At 42.5% G+C, this 26,677-nt stretch overlaps 10 protein-coding genes across 10 annotated transcripts; 4 read left to right on the top strand and 6 right to left on the bottom strand.

Moving 5' to 3' along the window:
• Positions 1-559: 559 nt before the first annotated feature.
• Positions 560-3,726, bottom strand: IL334_004728 (uncharacterized protein; the record flags this gene model as incomplete). The annotated part of the gene is made up of 14 exons (XM_062936445.1): positions 560-821; positions 978-1,024; positions 1,315-1,547; positions 1,700-1,819; positions 1,877-1,961; positions 2,016-2,112; positions 2,179-2,383; positions 2,490-2,662; positions 2,714-2,737; positions 2,839-2,912; positions 2,981-3,116; positions 3,170-3,204; positions 3,284-3,450; positions 3,519-3,726. 14 exons carry the CDS (start codon positions 3,724-3,726, stop codon positions 560-562), a joined length of 1,866 nt encoding a protein of 621 aa, XP_062792496.1.
• Positions 3,727-4,128: 402 nt separating this feature from the next.
• IL334_004727 (uncharacterized protein) lies at positions 4,129-7,409 on the top strand (the record flags this gene model as incomplete). The annotated part of the gene is made up of 9 exons (XM_062936444.1): positions 4,129-4,412; positions 4,491-4,806; positions 4,880-5,488; positions 5,549-6,127; positions 6,217-6,489; positions 6,654-6,809; positions 6,881-7,003; positions 7,098-7,185; positions 7,237-7,409. The coding sequence occupies 9 exons, from the start codon at positions 4,129-4,131 to the stop codon at positions 7,407-7,409; spliced, it is 2,601 nt and encodes an 866-aa protein (XP_062792495.1).
• Positions 7,410-7,863: 454 nt separating this feature from the next.
• IL334_004726 (40S ribosomal protein S13) lies at positions 7,864-8,554 on the bottom strand (the record flags this gene model as incomplete). The annotated part of the gene is made up of 3 exons (XM_062936443.1): positions 7,864-7,981; positions 8,050-8,152; positions 8,329-8,554. 3 exons carry the CDS (start codon positions 8,552-8,554, stop codon positions 7,864-7,866), a joined length of 447 nt encoding a protein of 148 aa, XP_062792494.1.
• An 832-nt stretch (positions 8,555-9,386) lies between these two features.
• On the top strand, positions 9,387-10,471 carry IL334_004725 (uncharacterized protein; the record flags this gene model as incomplete). The annotated part of the gene is made up of 4 exons (XM_062936442.1): positions 9,387-9,457; positions 9,641-9,854; positions 9,929-10,174; positions 10,295-10,471. 4 exons carry the CDS (start codon positions 9,387-9,389, stop codon positions 10,469-10,471), a joined length of 708 nt encoding a protein of 235 aa, XP_062792493.1.
• A 482-nt stretch (positions 10,472-10,953) lies between these two features.
• On the bottom strand, positions 10,954-12,188 carry IL334_004724 (uncharacterized protein; the record flags this gene model as incomplete). Its single annotated transcript, XM_062936441.1, has 7 exons — positions 10,954-11,028; positions 11,129-11,193; positions 11,336-11,394; positions 11,488-11,537; positions 11,688-11,765; positions 11,927-12,022; positions 12,156-12,188. The coding sequence occupies 7 exons, from the start codon at positions 12,186-12,188 to the stop codon at positions 10,954-10,956; spliced, it is 456 nt and encodes a 151-aa protein (XP_062792492.1).
• Positions 12,189-12,698: 510 nt separating this feature from the next.
• IL334_004723 (nuclear distribution protein PAC1) lies at positions 12,699-15,174 on the bottom strand (the record flags this gene model as incomplete). Its single annotated transcript, XM_062936440.1, has 9 exons — positions 12,699-12,713; positions 12,788-13,087; positions 13,164-13,280; positions 13,347-13,478; positions 13,561-13,657; positions 13,885-14,062; positions 14,333-14,639; positions 14,804-14,969; positions 15,137-15,174. The coding sequence occupies 9 exons, from the start codon at positions 15,172-15,174 to the stop codon at positions 12,699-12,701; spliced, it is 1,350 nt and encodes a 449-aa protein (XP_062792491.1).
• Positions 15,175-15,907: 733 nt separating this feature from the next.
• Positions 15,908-17,332, top strand: IL334_004722 (uncharacterized protein; the record flags this gene model as incomplete). Its single annotated transcript, XM_062936439.1, has 9 exons — positions 15,908-16,016; positions 16,097-16,173; positions 16,273-16,419; positions 16,557-16,734; positions 16,822-16,899; positions 16,976-16,991; positions 17,048-17,086; positions 17,146-17,164; positions 17,234-17,332. The coding sequence occupies 9 exons, from the start codon at positions 15,908-15,910 to the stop codon at positions 17,330-17,332; spliced, it is 762 nt and encodes a 253-aa protein (XP_062792490.1).
• A 110-nt stretch (positions 17,333-17,442) lies between these two features.
• IL334_004721 (uncharacterized protein) lies at positions 17,443-18,561 on the bottom strand (the record flags this gene model as incomplete). Its single annotated transcript, XM_062936438.1, has 3 exons — positions 17,443-17,802; positions 17,869-18,040; positions 18,125-18,561. 3 exons carry the CDS (start codon positions 18,559-18,561, stop codon positions 17,443-17,445), a joined length of 969 nt encoding a protein of 322 aa, XP_062792489.1.
• A 339-nt stretch (positions 18,562-18,900) lies between these two features.
• Positions 18,901-21,365, top strand: IL334_004720 (uncharacterized protein; the record flags this gene model as incomplete). Its single annotated transcript, XM_062936437.1, has 12 exons — positions 18,901-18,981; positions 19,041-19,100; positions 19,167-19,433; positions 19,531-19,621; positions 19,679-19,838; positions 19,902-20,007; positions 20,071-20,205; positions 20,288-20,400; positions 20,472-20,575; positions 20,648-20,685; positions 20,859-21,119; positions 21,318-21,365. The coding sequence occupies 12 exons, from the start codon at positions 18,901-18,903 to the stop codon at positions 21,363-21,365; spliced, it is 1,464 nt and encodes a 487-aa protein (XP_062792488.1).
• Positions 21,366-21,829: 464 nt separating this feature from the next.
• Positions 21,830-26,082, bottom strand: IL334_004719 (uncharacterized protein; the record flags this gene model as incomplete). The annotated part of the gene is made up of 3 exons (XM_062936436.1): positions 21,830-22,800; positions 22,889-25,600; positions 25,677-26,082. The coding sequence occupies 3 exons, from the start codon at positions 26,080-26,082 to the stop codon at positions 21,830-21,832; spliced, it is 4,089 nt and encodes a 1,362-aa protein (XP_062792487.1).
• Between the last annotated feature and the right edge of the window lie 595 nt (positions 26,083-26,677).

The raw sequence follows: 26,677 nt of genomic DNA, 5'->3' as shown, positions 1-26,677 counted from the left end.
GGGGTATGTGGTCGCATTTGTGTTCGTGTTTGTGTTTGTGTTTGTGTTTGGATTTGCAGTTACCTTTGCATTAGATGAAGCTATAGAAGCAATATGTATCAACGTTCAAGTGTTAACTGAGTAGTAGATTTCCTTGGAGAATTAGAAAGGTGACGGTGGATTACTTACGTCTAGATGATTTGTTACCCATATTGAACAATACACGTTAGATCAATAACTATATTGGTTAAATGGCATTGGTATGGTATTTATATATATACGATATAAAACTCGTAAGAAAGTATCATGGCGATGAAGAGGGGATCAGTGCATTTGCATTGCATTTACTAGTCCAAAGGAGGGGTCTTCGTTTTAAGATGACATGATAATCAAAGATAGCTCTTGTGTAAGCTGTGTACCATCATCGAAACATCAAAAACTATATAGTGCCAAGTATCCAATGAATGATACTACTCGAGTGGATTTCCGATTACATACATCGACTTTGGGTTATTCAAGTCCTTCTCTTTCATTGGGATACTATATGACCCGAAAATGAACATTCCATTTCGAATTTGATTCACCCAGAACACATACATCCTTCACAAGCACCTCCTCTCCCTGCACCATCGCAACATCTACACATATCACTAAATCCTCCACAATCCCATGAATTCGCTTCTGACCCTATAACGGGTTTGTAAGGTCTATCGTCTGTTGACGGAGGAGGAGGAGGTGGTGGTGGTGGTGGTGGTGGTGGTGGGATGGTCGGTTGAGCTATAGGCGCAGGTGGTGTCGTTATAATGTCGTTATCATTGATAGTAGTAGTAGGATCGTTTGATCTAACCAAAAAAGAAATAATCAACAATTGAAACTTGAATGCTCAATATGCCGAGATGAAACGTAGCTCTGTAGCGGGGGAATCTAACGAGTACTCGTATTACGTACTTGTTGTATTCCGCCATGGCACGTATGCATTCCTTCCATATCTTACTCACTCCGCTACTGTTCTTGTTGATAACAATCTGATCTCCAAAAGGGTAAACTTGACAAGATATGTATGAGTTACATCAAGTGCGGAACGAAATATCACTGATCAACAGAAGATTGACGCATGAGTGGAATTTACTCGAGTAACCTTTTCCTAATAAGTTATCGCATGCCAAGAGCTCGTTAGTTGCCGAGCTCATCGTCATCGGATAAACTGACAAGTATATCTCCCCGCGATAAAAATCAATGTTTACAACATCAAGTTGGTTCTACATCTCTACATCAATTGATGATGACATATATGTCCTGTCATACATGATCTGCATCGAAAACTCAAGTACAAACCTTTGTATTCCCTTCACCATTCCAAGCATTCCATAAAGTATGTCCACAAGATAATAACAATACTATACAACCGAAAGAAGCTACTAACCCGGCTGGTAATCTTGATTTGGAATACCATTTACCAGAAGTTAGAACGAAATATGCTGATGCAGGGAAAATAAATGCTAATGCTGAAGCTGATAATCCACCTGCCAATTCTAATACTATACCTAAATCACATGTTGTCAAAGCGACTAAAACCGAACATGGTATCAGCAAATTATTCCTCTTGCTCCCTAATTAGTGAATCCCCAGAAAGACATGGGGAGTTATTTGCGGTGGATTGGGAATTGAGTATCAATGGGGCTTTGGCATTTTAGGACAACGGATGGACATTCTAACTCACTTCCCATAGTGGTAAACACAACCAGACTAGTGATGATAACATGTCTATTCTGACTAAATGGTTTGTTCTTGAAAAAGTACTCTTCAACCACTTCTCTACACACATACACTTCCAGAGGGACTGCCAACCAGCAAGTTAGTTGGTTTTACTAAGGCCTAATCCGTTTACCCAACTTACTCGTAGTTGACATATTCGCTCCAAAGCAGAATCGAGCGATATTGATAACCCAATCATCCGAAGAAAAGTTATTCAAGATATTCCCCTAGACCGCTTTCAGTCAGCTTATCTTTCATTCAACTGAGACCGAAGGGCTTACCTCTGTCTTATCAGTGAAGACTACATATCCCGATACAGCCACTAATAGACAAGCTACCAGACTTACTCCAGTCGATATATGTGTGACGACGTAGAATCTATCGAGTCAGTATAAGTTGTCAGTTGATCGTTATAACACACCATCCCATCTGCGATTGACTGACCTGTCAAGCGTTGGCACGTGTATACTTTTATAGATATAATTGGAGTTGTGATGACACGCGTAGGCAAATGATATCACACCAATAGCTTGGAAGACTCCTGGTTTGATCAATGTGAAAGTGTCCAAGGAGGATCCTCGTAATGATGGATCAACAGCTACTGAACGGAAAAGCACAGAAAGAACGATAATCGTCATTGAGACAAGGGCTATGAGAGATTGTTCAATTCAGCCAAATTTTGTGTGAGGATATACGAGGGATCGACAGGACATCTGAACCAATAGCATGGCTGTTTTTTCAGAGAGCTCACTCACCAAACGAAGAGCTCTTTGAAAGCTTGACAATGTCTCTGTGTAAACTGAGAGGAAACGATACCGCCAATGTACACAACAATATTACCACTCTCCTATCTACCAATAACCGTAATACAGCATGCTGAGCAAGAGAAGGAAAGATGAATGATATCACGCGCGGAATAGTGTCGCCTCTATTCAAAATGTGAGCTGAACGTATTGCGAAATAGCACTTTGCATCTCACATTATAACGTGAAAAGCAGCGGTTCTATGATGTTGTCTATCAGCGACTGCAATCGTAAACATAAGGAAGATGAAAGAGGAATCGATTCAAGCAAAGACGATATAAAGGAAAGACAAGTCACTCACCCTCCGAACGCGAATGCGAATTGAAAGAAAGATACAGCAGCTGCGCCCGCAGGTCCAAAGCAGTGGTACATTGTCTGCCAATCACAATTCCAAGTCAGCTAGTCTGTATAGCGCCAAGTCCGCTACCTGTTAGCTGACTTACTTCCGTATACGAATCCCTCCCACTTAATTTACTGGTCAAGATTACTAATCTGATCGTCCAATCTGATACGGCTGCTAGAGCTACTAGCAGAAAGATGCCGGTAAAGAAACCAGCCTGTGATACTGCGTATGGTAGTCTATTTCAGAAATTTATCAGCTTCAATAAGCAGCAAAAAATGCAGCTGCGTACCCTATAATACCGGCACCTATTATCGAGTTTGACATCTGAATTCATATCGTAAGCTGATGTCCTAGCTGTTCACAGACAACGGACGAGGCAGTGCACAGACGGCGAAAAGCTTACATTTGTTATAGCGTCCATCAAGGTTCCTCTAGAAGCACTATTTGGACCTTCTGCCAGTAACAGCTCATGTTCCTCTTCGGAGATATCTTCTCGCCGCGATAAAGGTAGTAAAGGTGCACTTGCACTTTGTTCATCTTGATCTTGATCTTCATCGGGTACTTTGAATACTAATCAATCCGTAATATATCAGCTTTCCCAAGCCATGCATTAGTAGCATCTAGGTTAAGTAGCTTACATATATCCCCTCTTTGACCAAGTTCTATATCTTCTGTTCCTTGTGCTACCATCTCTTGATCTTTTGATCCCCTCCTTGAACTTTTCCTAGACGAAGGCTTTGAAGCATTGTTCGGAGGATACAAGTTGAGTGAGGAAGATGATCTACTCGGACCTGCACTTTCACTTATCCGATATGCTATCAGATCCTCAGCAGACGAGTGAGCCATTTCAAGCTAGATCTGTAGCCTTGTTGCTGTTTTCTTCCTTGAGTGTATGACTTTTGCTAACTTTGGAATGAAGAGTAATGATGGTGATTTAACCTTCTATTTCTGCTAATTCATGTTTTTGTCAAATTGGTTTTGTTCTTTCGATACAGGGTTTTGAGAGATAACGCGGGGACTCCACAAAATGAATGTATCTAAAAACAGTAGTACTAGTACGCGATCAATGCGTTTTCTCGTCTGACAATCACAACAAATAAAGTTGAAGTCCACAACGATGATCAGTCCAATCATCGTATCATCTACATCGTCCGCATCACTCACAAGACCACTCATATATCCATAGAGAGGAACACATTGGTGGATAGGCGATTTGACTGCCACCTCTCACATCGGAAGCCTGTTGACATGTCTGTCACTTCTCACACTTCATTCCCTCCACCTGCTCCTTCTGCTCGTTCGAAATTCACCACTCAACCAACAGAACGCGATTTCGATTCTGATTTGACACATGATTTTGGTGATCCAAATTTCGATATCGATGGTATAGGAACCACAGGAGCAGAAGCAGGACTAGGTGATACGGGAACAGAAGAAGAAGCTGTACATTTTTGTTTATTGGCTGAATTCGATATTGATGCTGGAGCGACTTTGGCCCATCAATATCCATATCCAACTGGCACAGATGAGCAGTGAGTGTTGAGATGCACATTGAGTGATTTGACGGACTCGAAAGCTGAATGGACTACTAATTCTGTGTTGAGCTATAGTCGACTAGCAGAATTGATGTTACCTGATGGAGCACATTTACGACCGGAAGATTGGACTGTATTCTATCTAGGTCAAACTCCTTCTTCTGCAATCGCACCTATGTTATCACATGAATCATCATCCAGGATATCGTTAGAATCAGATAAAAGAGCGAGTATGATGCCTTCTGATAGAGCTACAAGAGGTGTTTCAGGTGGAGGATTATTGTATGTTTTAAATTGCGTTAGGATGAAGGAAGATAAGAAAATGAGAAGAGGCGCAATGGTGAAAGCCATGGCTATATGTACTCCTAATCCATATATTGGAATATACAAGGTAAGCGAGATCATGCGTTTTCACCCCTTTGAATGTGTTCCAAAACGCAAGCTGATATATCGGATTTTCTTAGCCATTACTACTTCTTGCCCTGGAAGAATATTTCATTTCTCCTTCGCCTGAGATATTAGCTCGTTTATTCGATTCAGCCAATGCCATATCCACAGCTGGGATGCCACGTTTAACGCGATACGAACGAATCCTTTTACGTTGTTCAGAAAGAAAAGATTTATTCGAAGAAAAGTTCGGTGTGATCGAAGTGAATACCGGTACGCAAGAAGTGTTCCAGGATCTCCCCTCTGAATACGGCCAGAGATATGTCTCAACCTCTAGTGAGGGTAGCGAGACTCTGAAAGACAGTGTGAATGGTAGAAGTGGATCAGGAGGTCCGAATTCCACATCAACATCCACGACAACATCGACATCTGGACATCGTAAGACCCTTTCATCATCTTCAGGTGTAAGGATGGTACGAAAAGGTTCAGCAAGTTCTTCACAATTCTATCTAGCTACTCCACCTTCAAAAGAAGGTCGGTCGACTCCTGAAGTAGGATATGGAGAATCAACAAAAAGAATAGGTGTCCCTAGAGATACTCATTTCTTCGAAACAGAAGCTAGATTCAAGAAGATCACCGTACCGATAAGAATACCAATGACCGTTTTCGATGAAGATGTTGGTGATGTAAGTCTCATCTTCAGCTTAAACTTGTCGCGCCATACGAAGCTGATGGTTCTGTTTTAGTACTCGCTCATCGAGCTGGTCCAGACGTTCTCACATATTGTTACACCTTTTCCACCACCTTACCATCCTCATTTACACACGAATGGATCATCGACACATCCCATCATCTTAATACTTAATGCGATGTTAGCTCATAAACGAGTAATGTTCCTCGGACATGGACTTCCAGCTAATCAAGTAGCACGTATGGTATTAGCTGCTTGTGCATTAGGATCAGGATGTGGTCAAGTCCTACGTGGAATGACATCTTGTGCATTCCCATATGCGAATCTAGCTTCTTTAGACATATTAGAAGAATTCTCAGGTTTCGTAGCAGGAGTAACGAATCCAAGATTCGAAGAATTGCCTACAACATGGGACATCTTATGTAACCTGGAAACTGGGAGAGTGACCGTTTCGAAGAATCTTCAATCGACTAATGTAGGTTCGATCAGATCAGGTAGATCATCAGAAACATCTTTAGGAAGTGGAAGCTTGATTAAAGTTGAAGATGATCCTTCAACTACGACAAATACACCTCAAGCTAAAATGAACAGTATAGCTAAAAGTGATTGTGTCGATAACCAATTCATGGATGAGGTGAGCCACTTGTTCTCATTGTCTTTTGAGGCCACTTTATCCAAAGTGATGTCAGAACTACGCTGATGCCCATTGCCGTCTACGAGTAGATAATATCAGCAATGTCATCGCATTATGGAGAATCAAATATCCGACTACGCTTCGTAGATTACCTGAATCGATTCGTTAGAATAGCGGCTCATCAAGAATACATACAAACTGGTTCTACCAGAATTGGTTATCCGAGCGTGGCTTATCGTGATGGGCAATTGGGTAGCGGAGCCGTTTTCGCAGATGAACAAAGTAAAAATAGGGAGTTGTGGGCAAATGCTCATAGAGTCGAAGCTTGGAGGAAGACTGGGAGTTATAAACTATTTGCAAAAGTAGGTATATGTTCGTCCACTTTGTAATCAAGGCAATTCGCCGGATTCGAAGAACAGATCTCTGCTCGTTCTCGAAATATGAGCGTCAGCTGGAATACGATGAGATGAGCAAGACTTGGGGAACATTGATATATAATACAATAACTGACCTGATTGTTATATAGGACTGGCAATCACGTATGAAGAAACGATCAGTCGAATTTGACGTCCAACATCAAATTGCTCGACTGAGATCAGCCAAGAACATGTCAGATGCAGAAGCTGAAACAATCTTTAATGCTCTAAATAATGGTATCAATGATTATGACCAAGTTGTAGAGGTTAGTCGATTAACTTTCGATGGCTGGAAGATCATCACTGTATGTGTAGCTAATCATGATGACATACATAGTTACTGACTCATTTACCTGCACATTGGGGTGGATTGATGCCTATTGCAAACGGCTTATTCCACCGTTGGACAGGAGTCAGAGAAAACGCTCTAGATCTGTTAATTACCATACAACAATATCCTGTATGTATTCTTTTATCCCTGCTTTTACATCTTGGCTATGATTCTGTTTTATTCTGATCACTGACTTTGTTGAAATCTTCTTGTATCGTTTTAGGTTGGTCGACACGCTATATCTTCTATGAACTATTTCCATCGAAAAGCTCTAATATCCTTGTTAGAAAGAAGGGAAGCCAATTACATTCGTCAAAGAGAATAGGAAATCAATCTTTTTCAATCACAACAACAACAACAAGGGTTCAATTCACCCACTTTATCTAATTTCAGTTCGAATGTCAATACAAACACGAATGCGACTACGAATGGATGGTCAACAAGTGATCATTCCCCTGCAACAGTTCAAGGTGGTAGTACGAACGTGACTCCTCAACAAGGTGTAAGTAAAGTCATCAAAGCGTTCTTGGATTGATTGTGAGATCCTTCTTGGGGCTTGAGTGAGTCTTGAGTTTGAGCATTCAAGCTTTTGTCATATCTATGTATGATTGTAACAGTATCTCGAACAATTGTTGTATGCATCTAGAGCTTTTCGTCAGGCTTCTTTGGGATATCTTTTTGCTTCAGGCCTTTCTTCTGGGAAGATGAAAAAGGTATTGCGTTCTCTTTGTTCAATGCAGAACAGATTGCAAAGAGTACTGCTGTTGAAGGACGGTCAGGATATGGTCCATTTCAGCGCAGCCAGGCCGCCTTCGCCTCTTTGAGAACAGACCGGGTGCTTCTTGAAGACACCAACACTAATTGATATTTCGACCGTCTTTGCAGCCTATAGGAGAAAGAAAAAGAAATGCATCCCATTTCATCCCTAGATCTACAAAGCAAAACTCCTATTCCATTTCTAACTGATCCTTGGTCGACTTTAACTTTGTTTAAGCGACAAGGGTAGAAGCGGTAGCAGCCTCGTATTTGAAGGTAGCGGGGAGTTGTTGAGTTTTGATGTAGTATCGAGCAAGTCTGTGGATTCTAGATTCGATAAGAATCATTCGGCTACGACGAAGGATCAGCAAACACTTCATACAAGTCATAACAGGGCAGAGATAGAGAAGCAAACTCACAATTTACCGTCTTTGTCGGCTCGGTTTCGCTCGAGGTGCTTTCGAACGGAAACGGCTTTCTTGATAAGGTGGTACATGTCCTCGGGGATGGAAGGGGCGAGACCTAAAGTAGAAGGATATGATGTCAGTAAAATTACTTTGTTTATCCTAGAAGATGTTGTCCCAAACATATGTCCTAATTCATCGATTACCTATCCTCATTCCAGCACCACCCGTTTCCCATTGTCTCCTACGATCACAAAATACTACTTTTGAGTGCATGAATAAAGGAATACTCACCGTTGGTCTTGAGGATTCTCAAAATCTTGTTACCGGTAACGTTCTTAACTTGGGGAATACCGTGAGAGTCTCTAAGTACAACACCGATTTGGGAAGGTGAAAGACCTCTTCTGGCAAGTTTGAAGATTTGGTCGGAAACTTCCTCGGGGGTAGCCTTTGACCATGAAGGTTGAGATCTTCTGTAAGGGAGAGCAGATGCTGACATACCCTTTCCTTTGGAGTGCATTCTATTTTCCAAAAAAAGAGAAATACCAACGTCAGCAATCTGTATAGCCTAAACCATACTAGATGCTCTAGCATTCTATTCCCCCTTGACCTCTCTTCATCATCCTCCGTTCAAAGAACACCTTCTTATATGTTTTGTTCCGCATCTCTTCCACCCTCCCCTCCTATTCGTACTCCGTATGTGTGAAAGTCCTAACTTACCGACCCATTTTGAAGTGTCTTTTGTTACTGCTGAATTACCGACGAGGGATAGGAAGGGAGCCGCACTGATATGATGAATAAAAGTGTCAGAGTTTAGCGGTGATGATAGTGCCGAGTGATGTTAGTGATAGAGTGACTCACGCAGTTCTTGATGGTTGAGTTTAACAGCTAAAGATAGATGGTAAGAAATGTTTGAATAAACGTCTCTCTCTGTCCAGGGTAGCAGGCAAGCTGGTAGCGACGAGGGGTAAAAGCATGCAAAGTGCAAGCATACATGCAAAATCCCAGTGAAAACATGAAATGTTAGTTTCTGAAGAAAGCAGCCACTTTATACACCCATATCGATATCACCGGTTCATACTGAAAAGCACCAAAGGAAACGCCGAGGACATCGTCCCAAACTCCGATGACCAAATTACCGGGTGTGGCGGAAATGATGAAAAATCGAGAAAACACTTAACCATGGAAAAAGTGGGAAAATGCTCGGGATTTTACCCCTCTCCCCTCTCTCACACTGTGCTGTTGGTGTGTGACTCTCTGTCTGCTGTCAGTCTGATTCGCTCTGCAGTATCATCAAAACACATCTTCATCATTCGAAATCTTCTTTTCTCTTCATCCATTAAGACTACAAAATGAAGGTCAACTTCTCCAACCCCGCCACCGGCGCTCAAAAGCTCGTAGACTTCGAGGATGAGAGAAAGACGTAAGTCACCGTCAACGCTTTTCAACGATGTCAAATGGACGGAAAAAATGGATGAATTAGACACGAAAAAAAGTTATACCAAGATGGATGAAAAGAAAAGAAAAGCACGAGGACATAGCTGGAAGGAAACACAAGGGGAATGAACGCTGACGTGCTGCTTTTCGTTTCGTTTCGTTATTACAGTCGAGTCTTCTTAGAGAAAAGAATGGGTCAAGAGGTCCCTATTGATTCCCTTGGAGAAGAATTCGCTGGTTACGTTGTTCGAATTACTGGTGGTAACGACAAACAAGGTTTCCCAATGAAACAAGGTGTTCTCCTCCAAAACAGAACCCGACTCCTCCTTGCTGACGGTCACTCTTGTTACCGAGCTCGACGAGACGGTGAGAGAAAGAGAAAAGTGAGTCCTTCTCACTCAAGCAGATTTAGTATAGGATAAATCAAACTGATGTGTTCAATGATAATTTGAATTAGTCCGTCCGAGGATGTATCGTCGGAAACGATATCGGTGTCCTTGCCGTTGCCGTTGTCAAACAAGGTAACGCTGATATCCCAGGTCTTACCGATACTGTTCTCCCCAAGAGACTCGGTCCCAAGAGAGCTACCAAGATCAGAAAGTTCTTCAACTTGTCTAAAGAGGATGACGTTAGAAAATTCGTCGTTCGAAGAGAAGTTACCCAAAAGAACGGAAAGACCACCACCAAGGCTCCCAAGATCCAAGTGAGTACATTGTCTTTCTTTACGACTTTCCCAAAATGTCTTGTTTCGTTACTCTCGGATTTTGCCAATCCATTCGAAAGAAAACTTGCGACTAAATGACATCGTCTTTTGCTCCATTAGCGACTCGTCACTCCCCTCCGACTCCAGAGAAAGAGACACCTCAGATCTCTCAAGAAGAGAAGAACCGAGGCTCAAAAAGAGACTGTTTCCGACTACAAAGCCGCTCTTGCCAAACACGCCGACGAGAAGAAGGCCCACAACGCCGCCGTCAAGGCTGCCAAGAAAGCTCGACGGTGAGTATCTTGTTGATTTTTGCATATACAGACCAAATTACTGTGACTAATGTGAATTCTACCCTATTCAGAACTGCTGCTTAAACTTATTGTTAAAAGTTCTTTCGGGTGGTTGTTGGTATTTGCTTTTCTTAACGTTGGTCGGTAGCATTCATGCCGATGTATAACATGGATGATCATATGGGATCGGGACATGGATATTGCGGGTCCAAGTGTTGCATCAGCCTCAGCGAGTCTGAGCGTATTCGGCATAAAAGATATATGGACAGCATGGATAGCAAATGTTTGCTGAGCGAGTGATTCACGATCTGTCGGTTGAGCATATATTAATCTCTCATTGGGCCGTGATAGCGTTATCTTTGCTCTGACATTGTGACAAGAACGGAAAACATTCACTCTTTTATACATACAAAATCAAACCACTCAAATGCGGGGTATATGAAGATATCTATTGTTGGCTTGTCACACCTCGTCCTAAAGATATGTCTAAGTAGCGTACTTGCTAGTATACTCAGCTACCTTCTTCTCGAACCCTTTTCTATCGGTTCTATACTGTTCAGCCTGTTGTACAATATGCTTACATCAGTAGAAATCCTCATTACAGCAACCAGTTAATTTGGGGATTTGGGACGGGCGTACGGAGAAGATGGAGGATACTTACAATGGAAGATACTAATGGATCATCTGGATTAGGAGTTTCGATCAAATCATATATAGATTGAAGTACTATATCATTCAGTGCATCAGCTTATAGGCAGATTTGTGAGATCTGATATTAGGTTGCAGATAGGAAGAGAAACGGAGGATGAAAGTTCGAGAAGTGCAGCAAAAGGAAAGAAAGTAAATTATCCCTTTTGATGGGACTTACCTCCTGACATCTTCGTAGCAGGTTTCCAATTTTCAGTCTTCAGTAAACCGATACATAAGCTATCAAATAGACGAAAGTATGGAATTTCAATCAGTTGATAGTCTCAGTTACAGTAAGAGTCAACAACAATTAGCAGAACTGGTAAGACTCACTTTCCATCCCCATCGACATTCGGATGATACATCTTCGTTTTGAATAAAAGCTATTGATTACATTAGTTGTTTAGTACATGATATAGCCATCCACGTCTTTCGTTCACATCACACCGGACACACCATATGTTTGGTGACACGAACGTCGCCTAGGGTCTTAACGCGATGATAGAGACCACTCGGAGGAAGAGGCCACTTACCACAGGAGGTTTGAACGGATAATCCTTTGTGAAGTCTGCTGTTAACTTGAATTTACCTTTTGCATAAGGTGTATTTTGCTGTTGATTTTGTTACATGTGATGTTATGTCAGTGTGATGTGATTTTATATCAGGGAGGGTACGTTCGTTTGATATCGTAAACAAATTGAAGTCCATTGACCACAATCTCGAGATTTGGATAGAAATCATTGTGTGGTCGGAGAGAAGAAGGGAGACTTACAGGTCCAGTAATGGTTATTCTCCAAATTTGAAAATTATCTTCATCAGGTGAGACTTGTATTCCCTCTGGAGGAGAAGACATCAGATCTCCAAGTTCCTATCAGTCCTATGCCAATTAGCTTCATTGTTCCGTAATGGTAATATGGGGTAGGAGTTTGACATTGACCGAAGGCAAGAAAGGTGGAAAGCACAGAGATAGCTAGAACACTCTTTCAGATAGACAAACTCACTTTTTGAATACGTCGTGTAGAAGTTGATGCCATGTTCGATACTCAAGCTGATTTGTTCCTTCAATGATGATGATGATTTGGTATAGGAATACACAAAAGAATGGAAGTTATCATGATCAAATCCACTCTCGGAACTGCATCATTCGTTACATGATCTCCCTCCACTTTCCGTTTGTAGTGCAATTTCGTCATCAGCCTATTTGAGTGCGGTAAGGTGATATAAGCCATTGTGAACATTGAGCATTGATTAGGCAATGGCTGATCTCACATATCTACAGCGAGCAATTGTAGCTATAAGCCAGCACTCTGAGAGATATGCATTGAAAGCGACACCCAAATATAAAACCATAAATAACGTATAACATCGAAACAAAGATATGCGGGTATAAACAGAAAATAGTGGGCATCTTATGAGCAGGGTACTTTTCAGTTATATGTACGCGAACACATCCTGAAGTATCGATCAGTGGGTCTTTCGCATTGATCAAAATTAGAAGTCTTTGGAATCCTCCTGGCCATATTCATCCAGGAAATATAGACGTTTTATGGTGTCCATATCTACCATTAAATAAAACCCATTCATCAGCTCAATCCCCCTCAAGGTGACTCAATGGATTTGCAATCAAACTCACTTTTATAGTTTGATCAACGCTTCCAGTTGCCAGAACATTGACTCTTCTAGGTTCATCTTCGGTTTTCTTAGCACTTCCTGCATCTCCATTCGGTATCGTTTGTGTCTTATTTGATGATCCTCCTATGGAGGCTCTCCCCCATGTCATTGAAGAAACGAAATGACCATGTGCATCAACGGTTTTTACACATCTGCCATTTGTCAAGTCCCATATTTTGATAGTCTTATCATCAGAAGCCGAAAGCAGGTATTTCCCCGATGGATGAAATACTAATGCTCTTATCCAGTTATCATGACCGACCTGATCAAACACATTCGAATCAGCTTATATCACTGAGTTTACGATATAATCTTGAGGATATGTGGGAGATACTTACGAAGGACCGTAGACATTGACCCGATATGCCATCCCATAGCTTAATGGTCTTATCTCTTGATCCAGTGGCTACAAATGCTCCAGCTGACTTTGCTCTCGTATCCCCTGCTTGTGCAGCCTTTTTGTTTGCAAATGTTAGGATTCTCTGCTTTTAAATTCGAAGCAATTAGAAAATACAGCTTACACCTAACCCAGTCAATTCCCTTATTGCAGTATATGAATTCACAGGTGCAAAAACAGCGCACTCCACTACATGCTCATGTCCTCGCAATTCCACTTTTGTTTCTCCTGTTGCGAAATCCCATATCCGTGATGTCTGACAGAGTATAAGCAGATCAGCTCGTCGATCTACCTCTATTCTTCCGCTCGCTCCAGCTAGTTAACTGAAACGCACTTACTTGGTCATTCGAACAGCTCACTAGCCATTTCCCATCGTCTGACGGTATCACACCCCTGACCCACTCCGAGTGCCCTGTAAACGTTTTCACGCAGTACCTGGTACAGTGTCAGTATCAGCGATCTCTCAGACTGTCAACTTTTCCGGTACCATCACGAGATACCACTATCATACACCATCGTTGCAATGAACACGTGGCATTCATTGGGCCGACGTCGAAATCACAGAGCCGCATCAATCTTGACCCAGAGTCTTATAGATTGTCGACCACACCTCATCTACGCCTTGACCCTCTTCACTCCAGATTTCTGTAGGTATCACTCACCCACTAGCGACCTCCCAAACTTTTATTGTCTTATCTCTACTCGCCGAAACCAATTTCTCCCCATCCGGCGTGAATCTAACACTCGATATTGAATGATCATGCCCATGTAGCGTTTTCACGTTCGTATAATCATTCGAGGTATCCCATAGTTTTATGGTCAAGTCGGAGGAGCATGTCACTGTTTGGTCAAGAAGAGATCAGTACGTGATATATCAGAATCACCGACATCATGTATATTCTCGCAATGTAACGGTTCCGCAACCGTTCCTGGAGCAGTAAATGACCATTACCCTTCGCATTCATCAGATTCTTTCGATTTATCCCAGCTCAGGCAACATCTACCACTGCTACTTTCTATTCGACTATCTCTCTCCAGTAATCCCTCTCCGACTCGAAGGATTTTCTCGCCTCAACTCGCGACAGGACTAAGACGATATAATCCACTTACCCATCAATCCACCTTTCGGATCAAAATCAACATCTCCAACAGCTTTCGTATGACCTTTCACCGTTCTCTCCATTTCACCCGACTCCCAATCCCATATCTTTACACTTGAATCTTCACTCGCACTTGCTATTACAGTCCATGTAGGATGAAAAGCAACTTTCGTTATGGGTGCTCTATGCGATGTCAACGTATGTCTAGCTGGAGCTCTGGGTAAAAAAGGTGCTGAGGAAGATGAAGATGCTGTTGCTCGAGTTGGCGAAGCTAATTCTGCTATGAGTGACGAATTGCGTGATTCAAGATCCATAATCTATGACAAAAAAGGCATCATGAGAAGTTAGCTTATAATCCAACGCATATAACGACCATTTATAACCTTGATATCGATGAACGTCACGACACAACCTTCTTTCTCTCCAGGTTTGTACATCGCATGACATCCCTTTTCAAAACGTGAGAGCGGTAGTCACTTACCTTCTTCTGTAATCTGATTACACTAGTCCATTTCTTCTCTAATAACCCTACCCATCTGGCTTTAGGATCATCTACTTGAAAATCATCATTATCCGTTTCTCTCTTCAACGCTTCATACGAATCGTGCAAGCCCGCTGAATGTAAATACGACAGCATCGATTTATGCCTTGATGTGTCATGTATCCATATTGAAGTCGAAGAAACGAGGAAGTCGTAGTACGGTTTGAGTAGATATATCAGTACGTCAGAATCACAGGAGCAGAGAAAGGAAGAAACGTTCATGTTCATGTCAGCTAAATGACACACACAGCAATCGATAAGACTGTCACCTACAGCTCATCTTTCTGTCTCTCAGAGAGGAGGCTCGACATCTCGTCTTTGAGCCAAGCCTCCGAGAACTATGCAACCTTTTACTGGTAATTTCTAATCCTCACTTTATGGTGATTCACCAATTGAGGAAGGTTGGTTATATCACGACGTTGCTTGATGATATTACAGCTCTATTCCGTCCACTTGCTCTCATACAGGAGATCGATTGATCTTTGGATATTTTCAGGTCTGCTCTACCGATGATGTCGAGGTTGATGGCAAGGGATGACCAGTAGATAACTGCAACTAAGGTAAGAAAGGAAGAAACAAGAGATTATCGCGAAATAGAGAGGCACGTCCACTTTCGCGTAACAACTTCTCAAGATGTTGTTTTTATTACCCCGCATTTCCTCATCTTAACACATCCCACCTATATACATATACATACATACATACATACCAAGTACATATACATTCAGCATTGCATTGTATCAATCAACTAGTCCATGCATAGACGCTTTCCTATATACACCCCAATGGACCTGCAACAATTTCAGGGGAAATATCACAGAGCCAACAAAGTTGCTCAAGGTGTATTATTACTTGAATTCAACAGGTACATTCGTACCACTTCTTCTTCCATGCAGCTTCTGTGGAATGAGAACACTGACAGACTGGCCCATATTGTGATAGACCACCAGTCAATGCATTTCGTGATGAGCGAGTCTCCGTCTTCTACTATCGTGACTCGATCTTATCGAGTGAGAGCTGATGTAACGGTGCTCACATGATAGTATGTGGAAAGAGCTTTGTGTAATTATGGATCGAATTTCAGCCTCACCAGATGTGAATGTCATAGTACTGTCATCTGCTGTCGAAAACATCTTCACAGCTGGATTGGACTGTAAGTCTGGCTTTCCATGTACAATCTCATCGCCTGACAAAGTATTTTGGCGATGCTGATTGTTGGTGTCGCGCCAATAGTAAATGCTCAAAATGAGTTAAATGGACCTGCTATAGATCCAGCAAGGAAAGCAATCCAGCTGCGTGAACATATCTTGGTGAGTCATACCCCATTCGTATATCATTTGGAGCTGTCTCTGCTGCTGGGTCTAACAGTAGTCACAGATATACACTAACAGGTCTATCAACTTTGATAGGAGTTCCAAAATGCCATTTCGTCTTTGGAGAGATGCAGACAACCTGTCATATGTGCTTTGTATGGTGTATCTGTTGGTTTAGCAATTGATATAGCAAGTGCATGTGATATCAGAATAGCAAGTGATAAAACCACTTTTGGTATATTTGTGAGCGATATGACTAAGGTCATCTTACCAATCTTTCGCTATATATACCACTCGATTCATGAGTATCAGATGAGATACAAATATCGTATGGTCAACTCACGAAAGCAGCTGATCTATGACCTTGTGGTTATGTGTAGGAAGTGAATGTTGGCTTGGCAGCGGATATAGGGACCCTACAACGTTTCCCAAAGATAATAGGGAACGATTCTAAAGCTAGAGAGTTAGCACTAACAGGTAGAAAATTCAATTCTTCAGAAGCCAAAGAAATCGGTTTTGTAAGTGAAATCGTTCAAGGTGGAAGAAAAGATGTGATTAGTAAGTGACTGGCCCAGAACCATTTCATCCCATATTATACCTTATAAGATATGTCATGCCATGCTGAGCTATACGATTGCTCTGTAGATGCCGCTGTGGATATGGCGAAAGCGATAGCCAGTAAAAGTCCTATAGCAGTAATGAGTACGAAACATCTCTTGAATCGTAAGTTCATTTGCTGAGAGGACGGTCTATTGAGTGAAGAATGATCGCTGAGCTGATGGTCCTTTGGATCATATAGATGCCAGGGATCATTCGTGAGTTTGCCCTTGCCGTGTGACTAGAGCGGTTTAACAAGTTTGATCAATTGTAGCGTCGAAGAAGGTCTCAAGTACACGGCGACGTGGAATGCGTAAGTCTGCACTAGATTTCACGACCTGTAATTGCTGAGAATCTACTTGATTTGAATAGGTCAATGCTCCAATCGACGGTCAGTTAACCCGTGGACGACATTTTCTCACGATGCATGATGGCTGATTTGCGTGAGCACTAATAATAGGACACAGTTTTGGCAATGAAAGCTGTGATGGCAAAACAGGTACCAAAGTTCGCGCCTCTCAGTGAGCCTGCAAGTATCAAAGCAAAGGCAAAGCTGTAAACCTGAAATGTATGCCCCATTCACATGAGACTTGTGTGTGTTTTCCAAGTCAATTGTTGTTGGATTCTGATAATTGTTGAGATATGATCAATGCATGTATGTAAGATTCGTTATGTTCTTGATTTACCCAAAACACTTTGTAAGAATTGTAAATCACTTTCTGCTTCTTCTTCTTCTTGTACCTCCGATTCTTCGTTAGAAGGTTGAGATTGTGATTGTGAGGGGATAGCACCTAGTAGATCGCCTTCTCCTCGCGGTTGTCCGATTTCTATTGGATCAGGTAGTTTCCACTTTGACATGTATTCTTTTCCACTTGTGAATTCTCCACTTGGCATTGACGATGATGAAACTGTATTTGACCATTGCCATCTTGGTAGTTTCCTATATTTAATTTTTGAACTTTCTGATGATCTCGTCGAAGGTGGTATCAGTGTGGACAATGATTTCTGTTCCAAGTTGAATTGACGTTCCTACATTGAATGATCCATCAGGTCAGTATCGATAATCATCCTACCTTTTTCGGAAAGATCACTCACAAATGCATCTGGCTTGAATTCTGCTCCATGATATCTAGCCTCAATCTCAGCTGCGATAGTAGCTTGTTCATGTTTTGCTCTTAGAGCTATGAATTCTCTAGTCGCAATTGAATAAGCTTCTGAGATGGGCATCGATTGCGTTTGTTGAAGGTTCAGTACGAATGAGATTGTACTATTGGATGAGATAAAAAAAAGTATCAATATAATTAGCTCAATCCGTGTAATTCCTAAAACTGCTTGATTGATTGTAACTCACTCTTCAACAGTTGGATATTGACCTCTTTCATCTAGAGTTTTCCAATTTTCACCGTCTACTTTGATTGATTGATCGATCTCTGTGCCTTCTACAAGAGAAATGGGACGAAGAGCTTCAAAAGGGAAATCTTTGAAAAATTGTCTTCTGATTTTATCTTCTTGATAACTTATTCTTTCAGGTTTTTGTTTTCTTGATTTATATTTCCTTATCCTGTCTCTCCTTTCCAGTTCACCCGAAGGTATATAGGATACATCTGTGAATTCGCCCTGTTCTATTGAACGGTCAGTTGGGCGTGAACGTTGAACTGTTTGTCGAGGTGGGAGTTGTGGTGGTGGGTGTGAAAGTACAGGTATATACCATGTTGGTGGTTGTGATATTACATTTCCTTGTAACAATCTTGAGACAGCCTGTGGTACTTGTGATGGGATTCTTCGCATCTTTACTGTGATCGGTGATCTATCTTCTTGTTGCTCCGATGATTCTGTTGGATATTTGTGAATGATCTCGATACCTATATATCCTTTTGACACAATCCACTCGGACAGTTTAAAGATGAGAGAGATGGAGGAGATGTCCTTTCCTTCGAACATTCTCGGATAAATTGTAATAAATTGAGGGAATGTTAAATAATGACACGTGGCTGTCATCACCCATAGCGATTGACAGTGACGCTGTCGCGTCTGTGAATTGTCTGATGATCCAACTTATAATTCTGTTTATTTGCATATCGCCTGCTTTATATCCTCCATATTATCTTACATTAGTAGCCAGCCATCATGTCAGCGACTCGAAAACAAGAAAGAGACTTCACGGCTGAGGTGAAGGCCTTACAGCCTGAGGTCGAGCAACTTGCCAAAGTAAGCTAGTTAACTCTTTCACGACGATCAGGAATGAATTAGCTGATACATATATTCAGGATGGGAAATTACAAGAGGCAATAGATCTAATCTCTTTATTAGAGAAGCAGACTCGAAACGTGAGCTGATATATATGTCTTTGGCCTCGGAAGGATACTAGCTCACCGTATACCTCATTCATATAGGCCGCAGATATGACTTCGACAGCATCACTTTTAACTCTACTAGTTCGATTATGTTGGGAACAATCTGATCTTGATACACTCAATTTGCAATTGACCATCTTATCGAAGAAACATGGGCAATTGAAGGAAGCTGTAGTAAGAATGGTCGATGAAGCTATAACTTTCTTACCCAAATTAAAAGAACAAAAGGATCAAGGTAAATATAAAGGTGGAAATGATAGATGGTTGGAATTAGTAAAGACCTTGAGGGATATTACAGAGGGAAAAGTGAGTATTTCAGTTTCGTCAACACACACATTACTACTCGTAGTTTCATGCGGCTGCATGAATATGCAATCAAAGCTAATCAACAATATCTGGCTAGATTTACCTTGAACTACCAAGAGCAAGGTTGACCGTCATGCTCGCTACTTATCATGAGCAACTATCCGAGAGCGCTCCTAAGGAAGCATCGAGTAGGTTCATTTATCTATCTAAGACAGTGGTCGACATATGATTGATACTGTCTTTAGCATCTACTGCCCCTGCTCCAACAGCCACCTCCACCGATAAAGATAAACCCAAACCTGAACCTGTAACAGCGAAAGATCACCTCGATGTCGCTGCCGATTTGATGTCAGATATTCAAGTGGAGACTTACAGCTCAATGGATAAGCGAGAAAAGACTGAATTGTGAGCGTTCTGTACACTGTCTTCCTCAGGAAATCGGAAGCTAAATATATACACTCTATACAGTATTCTTGAACAAATGCGATTGGAGAGTTTGAGGGGCAATTGGGTCAGAGTACGAGTAGGGTCGAGAAAAATTAACAGGGTATACCTAAAGGAGAAGGATAGTCAAGTAAGCTACCGCGTCCTCAACTTCTTCACGATAAAAGGATGATAGCTAACTGTTCATGATCAGGATATAAAATTACGATATTATGATTTAATGGTTCAATTAGCACTTCAAGACGACGAGTACCTGGAAGCATGTTCGGCATATCAAGAAGTCTGGGATACAGAGGAGATCAAAGCTGATCCAGCAAAGGAATTGAATGTGAGTAAGAGAATTCATGAGAGCATTTTACTTGTATCATCGAAGATCGTAAGCTAATACTGCTATTCCCGCATTAATGTAGGTCCTCGAGAACATCATGATTTACGTCGTTTTAGCTCCGTATAACAACGAACAATCAGATATGCTGCATAAACTATACGGCGATTCTGCATTGCAAAAAGCACCTCAGCACTAGTAAGTTCACGGTACATACTGTGAAATCCATCGTCATCTCTCACACGCTGACATCATTTTCCATCTCGCAGCGAGTTGGTCAAATGTTTCGTCGCCAAAGAACTCATGAGATGGTCTGGTATCGAACAACTATACGGTCCGACATTACGTCAATCGCCAGTGTTCGCATCAGGAAGTACATTGGGAAAGAAAACAGGTGTAAAAGCTGAGGGTAAAAAGGCTGAGGAAATTGAAAATCCTGGTCAAGTCAGATGGGAAGAATTACACAAGCGTGTCACCGAGCATGTGAGCGATATATCCTTCTTTCAATTGCTGCCTTCCCATTCCAATGCAACCACTGTGTGATATCATTCAATCTCTTATCACAGATTTGTCTCTGCCTGTTCGTCCAATATCGGAGTTTTTTTCGAAGCTTCATGTCCTTTGTTGAGACACCGACTGACCCATCGTTTTTACAGAACATAAGAGTAATAGCATCATACTATTCTCGAATCACTCTCACGCGATTAACGGAATTACTTGATTTATCAGCTTTGACAACAGAAAGAACGCTATGTAAACTGGTAACGGATAAGACGGTTTATGCCAGAATCGACAGACCGAACGGAATAGTCAATTTCAAGCAGACCAAAGGTACAAATGAGATCTTAAACGTTTGGTCAGGTGATATAGGTAAAATGTTAGGTTTGGTCGAGAAAACTAGTCATCTGATTTCGAAAGTGAGTATTTTCCTCTCATTTTTCTTGAGAATCGTTTCGATCCTTTGAACTTGGTATTTCTTCTGGATAATACAATAACCCGAACATCTGTCCGAATGAAATGACCAGATGATCGGAAGGGAGATCTGAAATACAATGTACTGGAAGAATGAAAGTTTGTTGTGTCGCTTGCTGATCATTTTATCATAATTGATATAGGAATACGCAATGCACGAAGCTAGTAGAGGTAAGAAAGTAGCGGCGTGATTCGATCGGATCGTATAGGGCGTGAATACTGGATCACAGAGGATCCGAACAGTAGAGATCGATTAGACATATGTATCACAGCATGAAGAAACAACAAGTAACATAAACCTGTTTCACATTTCCGCTCAAATTGCATTTAGCATTTTTCGTCTTTCTAAAATCGAAAGTATTGAAAGAAAGAATCTCTCTTTCATGTATACTGGCTACAAAACTATAAGATCCTTTCTAGATGCCAAATTATTTCCGTCAATACAAATCCTTTACAACGCACAAAACAATTAATTCAGACAAATAGTGATAGATATAAATAAGATAGTAGAACCCTGATTTTCATCCTCTAGACCATACACTTCTTCCTTGTCCTTTATATAGAACAAACTCTGTCCAAGAAAAGCCTTGATCATTGTGTCAATCTCCCTCCAGAATGAACGTCGCACAAAGATCTTGATACGCCTGGTATCTCATCATTTCCTTCCTAAGCCTTTACTCATTTTCTTTACCCATCTACCTTTGGTTTTAGGTTCGCTTGTAGCGGCTACTGCGGCTACTGACAGTTCACCCGGTTTTACAATATGACCACCTCTCCAATCATTTTCAATAACGGTATATTCTCTGTTGTTGTCCATTTCATCATCTGAATCATCATCATTCAGAGGGAATTTAGGTTGATACCTGTTTGAGAATATTGATACATATGGTGATACTCCTAATGGATTATTATGTCCATGTCCCGGTCCATGTCCGTGAGCATGAGTGTGAGTGTGAGCGTGACCATGTCCATGACCTCCAGCTGTAATTGCATTTGCGGTCGAGGTGGCAACTCCACTGGCACTCGATGCTGATGACATCGGATTTGATTTAGGGGATGATGATAACCCTTGAAATCTAGTTGATACAATGTCTGCTATTGGCGCAGGCGGTAAAGTAAACTTCGAATTTTGTCTTGGATATGTACTGTTTCTGGAATGATGTCCTCCATGACCATGAATAATCGAAGACGAAGCTGAATTGGCGCCGAAAGAGGATTTCCTTGGTCTTTGGCCTGTTACGGGATTCGTTGTAAAGGGGAACTGCGCTGGATGATGTGGGTATCTCATTCCTTCCGATGAGTGTTCGTATTCAGGTTCATTAACGGTGTTATAACTGAATATTGAGTTTGCCGTCGCACCTTGGGAAGATGCGGGTCTGCGATGAGAGTATGAAGCGGAGGGTCCTTGATCCAACCACATTTCTTGTGCTGAGACAGCTCTTTGCCTGGCTCTAGTATGGGCATGCCGTGTCGATGAAGGCAGTAGCGGCTGGGCAGAAGACAACGCCGCCATGTGTTTTCGATATGCTTCAGCTCGCTTATCGTAGATGTTATTGATAGATGGCAACGAGGATGGAGGTGCGTCGACGTGGACCAATGGGATATTTGGGTTCGATAATGCTCGAGCTGCCACATTAGAACTCTTAGCTCGATTACTTATCCCAGATGGCATGAATATGGGCATTCGACAGTCATCATAATAAGGACAACTCACGCTGTACGCTTTTCCCACTAGGCCTTCTCCTGTCAGCCAATCCTGAGCTTCTGCTTGATCCTTTGCTTGTTCCGCTTTCGGCACTGAAGTAACTTTCACCATCTTCACTTCGACTTTGACCAGTTGATGCACTTGTGAGACCATAAGAAGATTTCCTTTCTATTTCTGCAAACTGTCGTTCAATGGCGTAATTCTCACCGTATGCAGCGAGTTGTTCAGCTAAGCTTCTACTTGAATCTAACGAAGGAGGTAATTGCGCTAAATGCAATATATCATCTTCATTTTGTTTGATCACTTCTCTAGCTTCGGCATGAGAAGATACTGTTCTCGAGGTCAAGGTTCGACGAGGCACCGGCGCAGAAGGTGCTACCTCGTCTTCTGGAACAGGCGGGAATCCCGATCCGCCCGCTAGGGCCAGGGACAAAGCCGAAGGTGGAGTGAGTGAAGTGGCAGGAGTAGAGATTGATTGAGCATACGAATATCCAAATCCTGAGGTGCCCGATGAAATTGATGACACTGATTTACCACGCGGTCGACCATCGACCACTGACATGACCGGCAGCGGTGGAGCTATGATGATCGACAGGTTATTTGGTCTTTGGGGATGACGAGCATCTTCAGAATCGTCATTCCGCAATGATGCTGAGGGAGTGGAAAGACGAGATGACGCGGTGTTGATAGATCCAGTACTTTCCCCGCGTTTTCTATTTGGTCCTTCCTTCTCTTGTCCCTCTTCAGCATTCAGTACTTCCTCTTGCTCGGGTGCTGAAACTTCCTCCTGTTCAGATTTTTGCTCTTCTTGCTCTTGCACATCCGAAGGTCCCTCTAGCGTCATTTCCGAATGAGGTGTAGGTGTTGTATCTTCATCCTCCTTTTCTTGCTGGCCGATGTCAGATTGCATGAAGTCCATATCAGGGGAAAGGGCATCATGGTATTCCTCTTCTTCCAGCTCCATTTCGTTATCAACCTCAGCTTGTCTTCTCTGACTCTCTCTTCTGATCAATCCGGAAGCGGCTATCCTTCGAAGATCCATCTCATCTCCCCAACCCAATCCCGCTATTCTGGGTGGATTCAAGCTTCGCGGTATGGGGGACATTGTCGGAGTCGGTAAACCACCTGAATGAGTGGCTGAACGACGTCTGAAATGTCCGAGAGGAGTAGGACTTGGTGTATCGGTTTCCCTGTCCGGCAAGATGGGTGACTTGATAATCTCAGTTTTCACTCTGCGTATGCCTCCATGTGGTGCAGAAGAATCTGAATCATCATCATGAGCCCATTCGTTGGCCAGTGGACTAGGCGCGATAACCTCACTGCCTGTTCTAGGACGATTGAAAGTTCTTTCACCTGGAGTTGACGCTGTAGAGATCGAAGGAAGTCTAGGTGGACCGTTCGGACTGTCAGGGAAGAACTTGGTTTTGGTGACAGGTGCTGATAGTGGCATCTGATGGAAATAAGGTGTATCATCTCCGTCGTGCAAGCTGATAGCATCAAGTATTTCCCTCGAAATCCCATGATCGTCTATAGCTTCTACTTCCTCTTGCCTTTCAAGATCAAGACTTGCTCTCTTCAATCGTTCAATCCCCTCTTCTAGTTCTTCGGCTGCTATTGGCTTGATGTCCGTTTTCTGAGGGGGACTGGGACTTCGTGAAGGTGGTGATTGACCTCTTCTGAAAAAGCCTTTGAAGCCATGTCTGTTTCCATGTTTCTTCTGATGACTGGGGACAGATTCATGGGTTTTTCTTCTACCCCTGAAAAAGCCACCACCACCTGAATGAGGAGGAGAGGTTTCGTGATCATGAGTATCTGTTGATGAATCAGGAGAACCTTGGTCCTTGTGACTGTTATGTCTCATGGCGGCACGGAAAGCTTGACCAGGATGGACAGCTTTTTCCAAGATTGAAGGCAAGGTTGGACGATGAGAAGAGGTAGAGTTTATTCGACCACGTTGGGGAGGTGGCAATCCTGCTGAATTAGGAGGAGAACCGAGAATTATGGAAGTACCATTGCTGTGTGATGAGTGACCACTTGCTATCCTCGACAACGATGCAGGACTTATTTGACCAGAATGATCACTGTCTACTCTGGTGAGAATGGCATCACTTTCTTTCTGAGGCGAGGGGGAAGGTGGTATATCAAGATCTACCGGTGAATGAAGTTGATCCAAATCTACCATTGAAGAGAAATCGCTTGTAGTTGCTATATGAGGTAGACCACTTGAGCCAGGATCATACAGCGAGACTTCTGAACCAAGGGAATCGTTTACAACTAAGCCCCCTGATTCTTGGTGATCGGTACTTCCAGCTGAATATCTTGACCCTCTTCTCCACAGCCTGTCGAAACTTCCTTTTACTCTGAGGGCACTTTCGGATCTTGAGCTTGCTAGACTAGGTGCTTTCTCTTTACCTTTTCTTGATCCTACCCATGCATATTTGACACTACCCTCTTCATCATCGGGTAATTGTGAGGTCGATCCTGAAGGTGAAGAGGTTCCTGCCGTATCTGAATGAGGAGGATCGTTTGGCGTGTCTTGGCTCCGAAGATGATGATAAGCGTGTAAGACTCTGACGACATCCTCGTGTCCGTTGATCGCAGCTAAATCTTCAGGGGTGTTACCATTCTTATCTGGTTTGGTTGGATTGGCTCCTGACGCTAATAGCATCTGTACTATTGGAGCGTGTCCATTGGCAGCTGCAAAGTGTAACGGTGTCGAACCTATGTTAGACATAAACTCTGTCAATTCGAATTCCCATCGATGCTCCAGGCGAAGCGAACACGTCTTTCAACTTACCTGCTGTTCCTACGCTTGGTGCAGTACCTTTTTTCCCATCACTATATCTTCGTGGTAATCTAGGTGCGTTGACATCCGCTCCGTTCTCAATCAACATCCTGACCACACTGACGCTTCCACCCGAACAAGCTGCATGCAAAGGAAGTACACCATGGAGAACAGAATTCACTGGTTGACCATGAGTGAGAGCGTAGTGGACTAGACCCACATTACCACTTGCAGCAGCTGAATGAAGTTCCAGATTGGGGACTGGCGGTGGAAAGTAGTCGGATGTAGTCGATAAGAAAATAGCAGAATCAAGGGAGATATACCGTTTGAGTTGATTTGCACGAGATACGAAGTGGGGTTGAGGGGAAGGTCGAGGTGGAGTAAGAGTTGGGTTATGAATCGATGAGAGAAGAACCATGTTGGAGCTCATCAGCAGAATGAACTCGGGGTAAGATTGGCAAGTACGAATCAATGGAGATTTGTTGGAGGAGACAAAAAGCCATGAAAGAGGTTATAAGGGGAATTGGAAGATCAAGCCAGAAAGTGGTTGCCCGGTACAGGGAGATTGGGTGCAAATGACGAATAGAAGGTGAAGGCGATTGGGATGGTGATGAAGGTTGTTCCGACGACCAGTGACCATTGAAACGTGTTTTGGTCGTGCCAAATAATACACACATGAAGGGATCGTCGTGCAAAACGCGGTTATACAGGATACCGAACTCCGATCAAAAGGATGTACACACACGGGTAGTGGTGGGGAAGGAACAGTCAACGGTGTGAAGGGGAGGGAAACCGCAGTCAATGAAGGAGAAGACTGGAACGATGATCACAGCCGCAACGATGATGGTTTGGACAGGAGAAGGAAACTCACATTCAAGAACGACGTCATATTTAGCTTCCAGATCTTCCCTCTTATTTGGAGATTTCATTGTTAGGATATGTGAGGAGAATTAGTCTATTCCATTGATCTGCCTCTCACGCTTTGACTCCCTTTCACCCTTTCCTTTTGGGTT

The sequence above is a fragment of the Kwoniella shivajii genome, chromosome 6, assembly GCF_035658355.1.
Source record: "Kwoniella shivajii chromosome 6, complete sequence".
Taxonomy (NCBI): domain Eukaryota; kingdom Fungi; phylum Basidiomycota; class Tremellomycetes; order Tremellales; family Cryptococcaceae; genus Kwoniella; species Kwoniella shivajii.
This window is presented reverse-complemented; position numbering and strand designations above follow the sequence as displayed.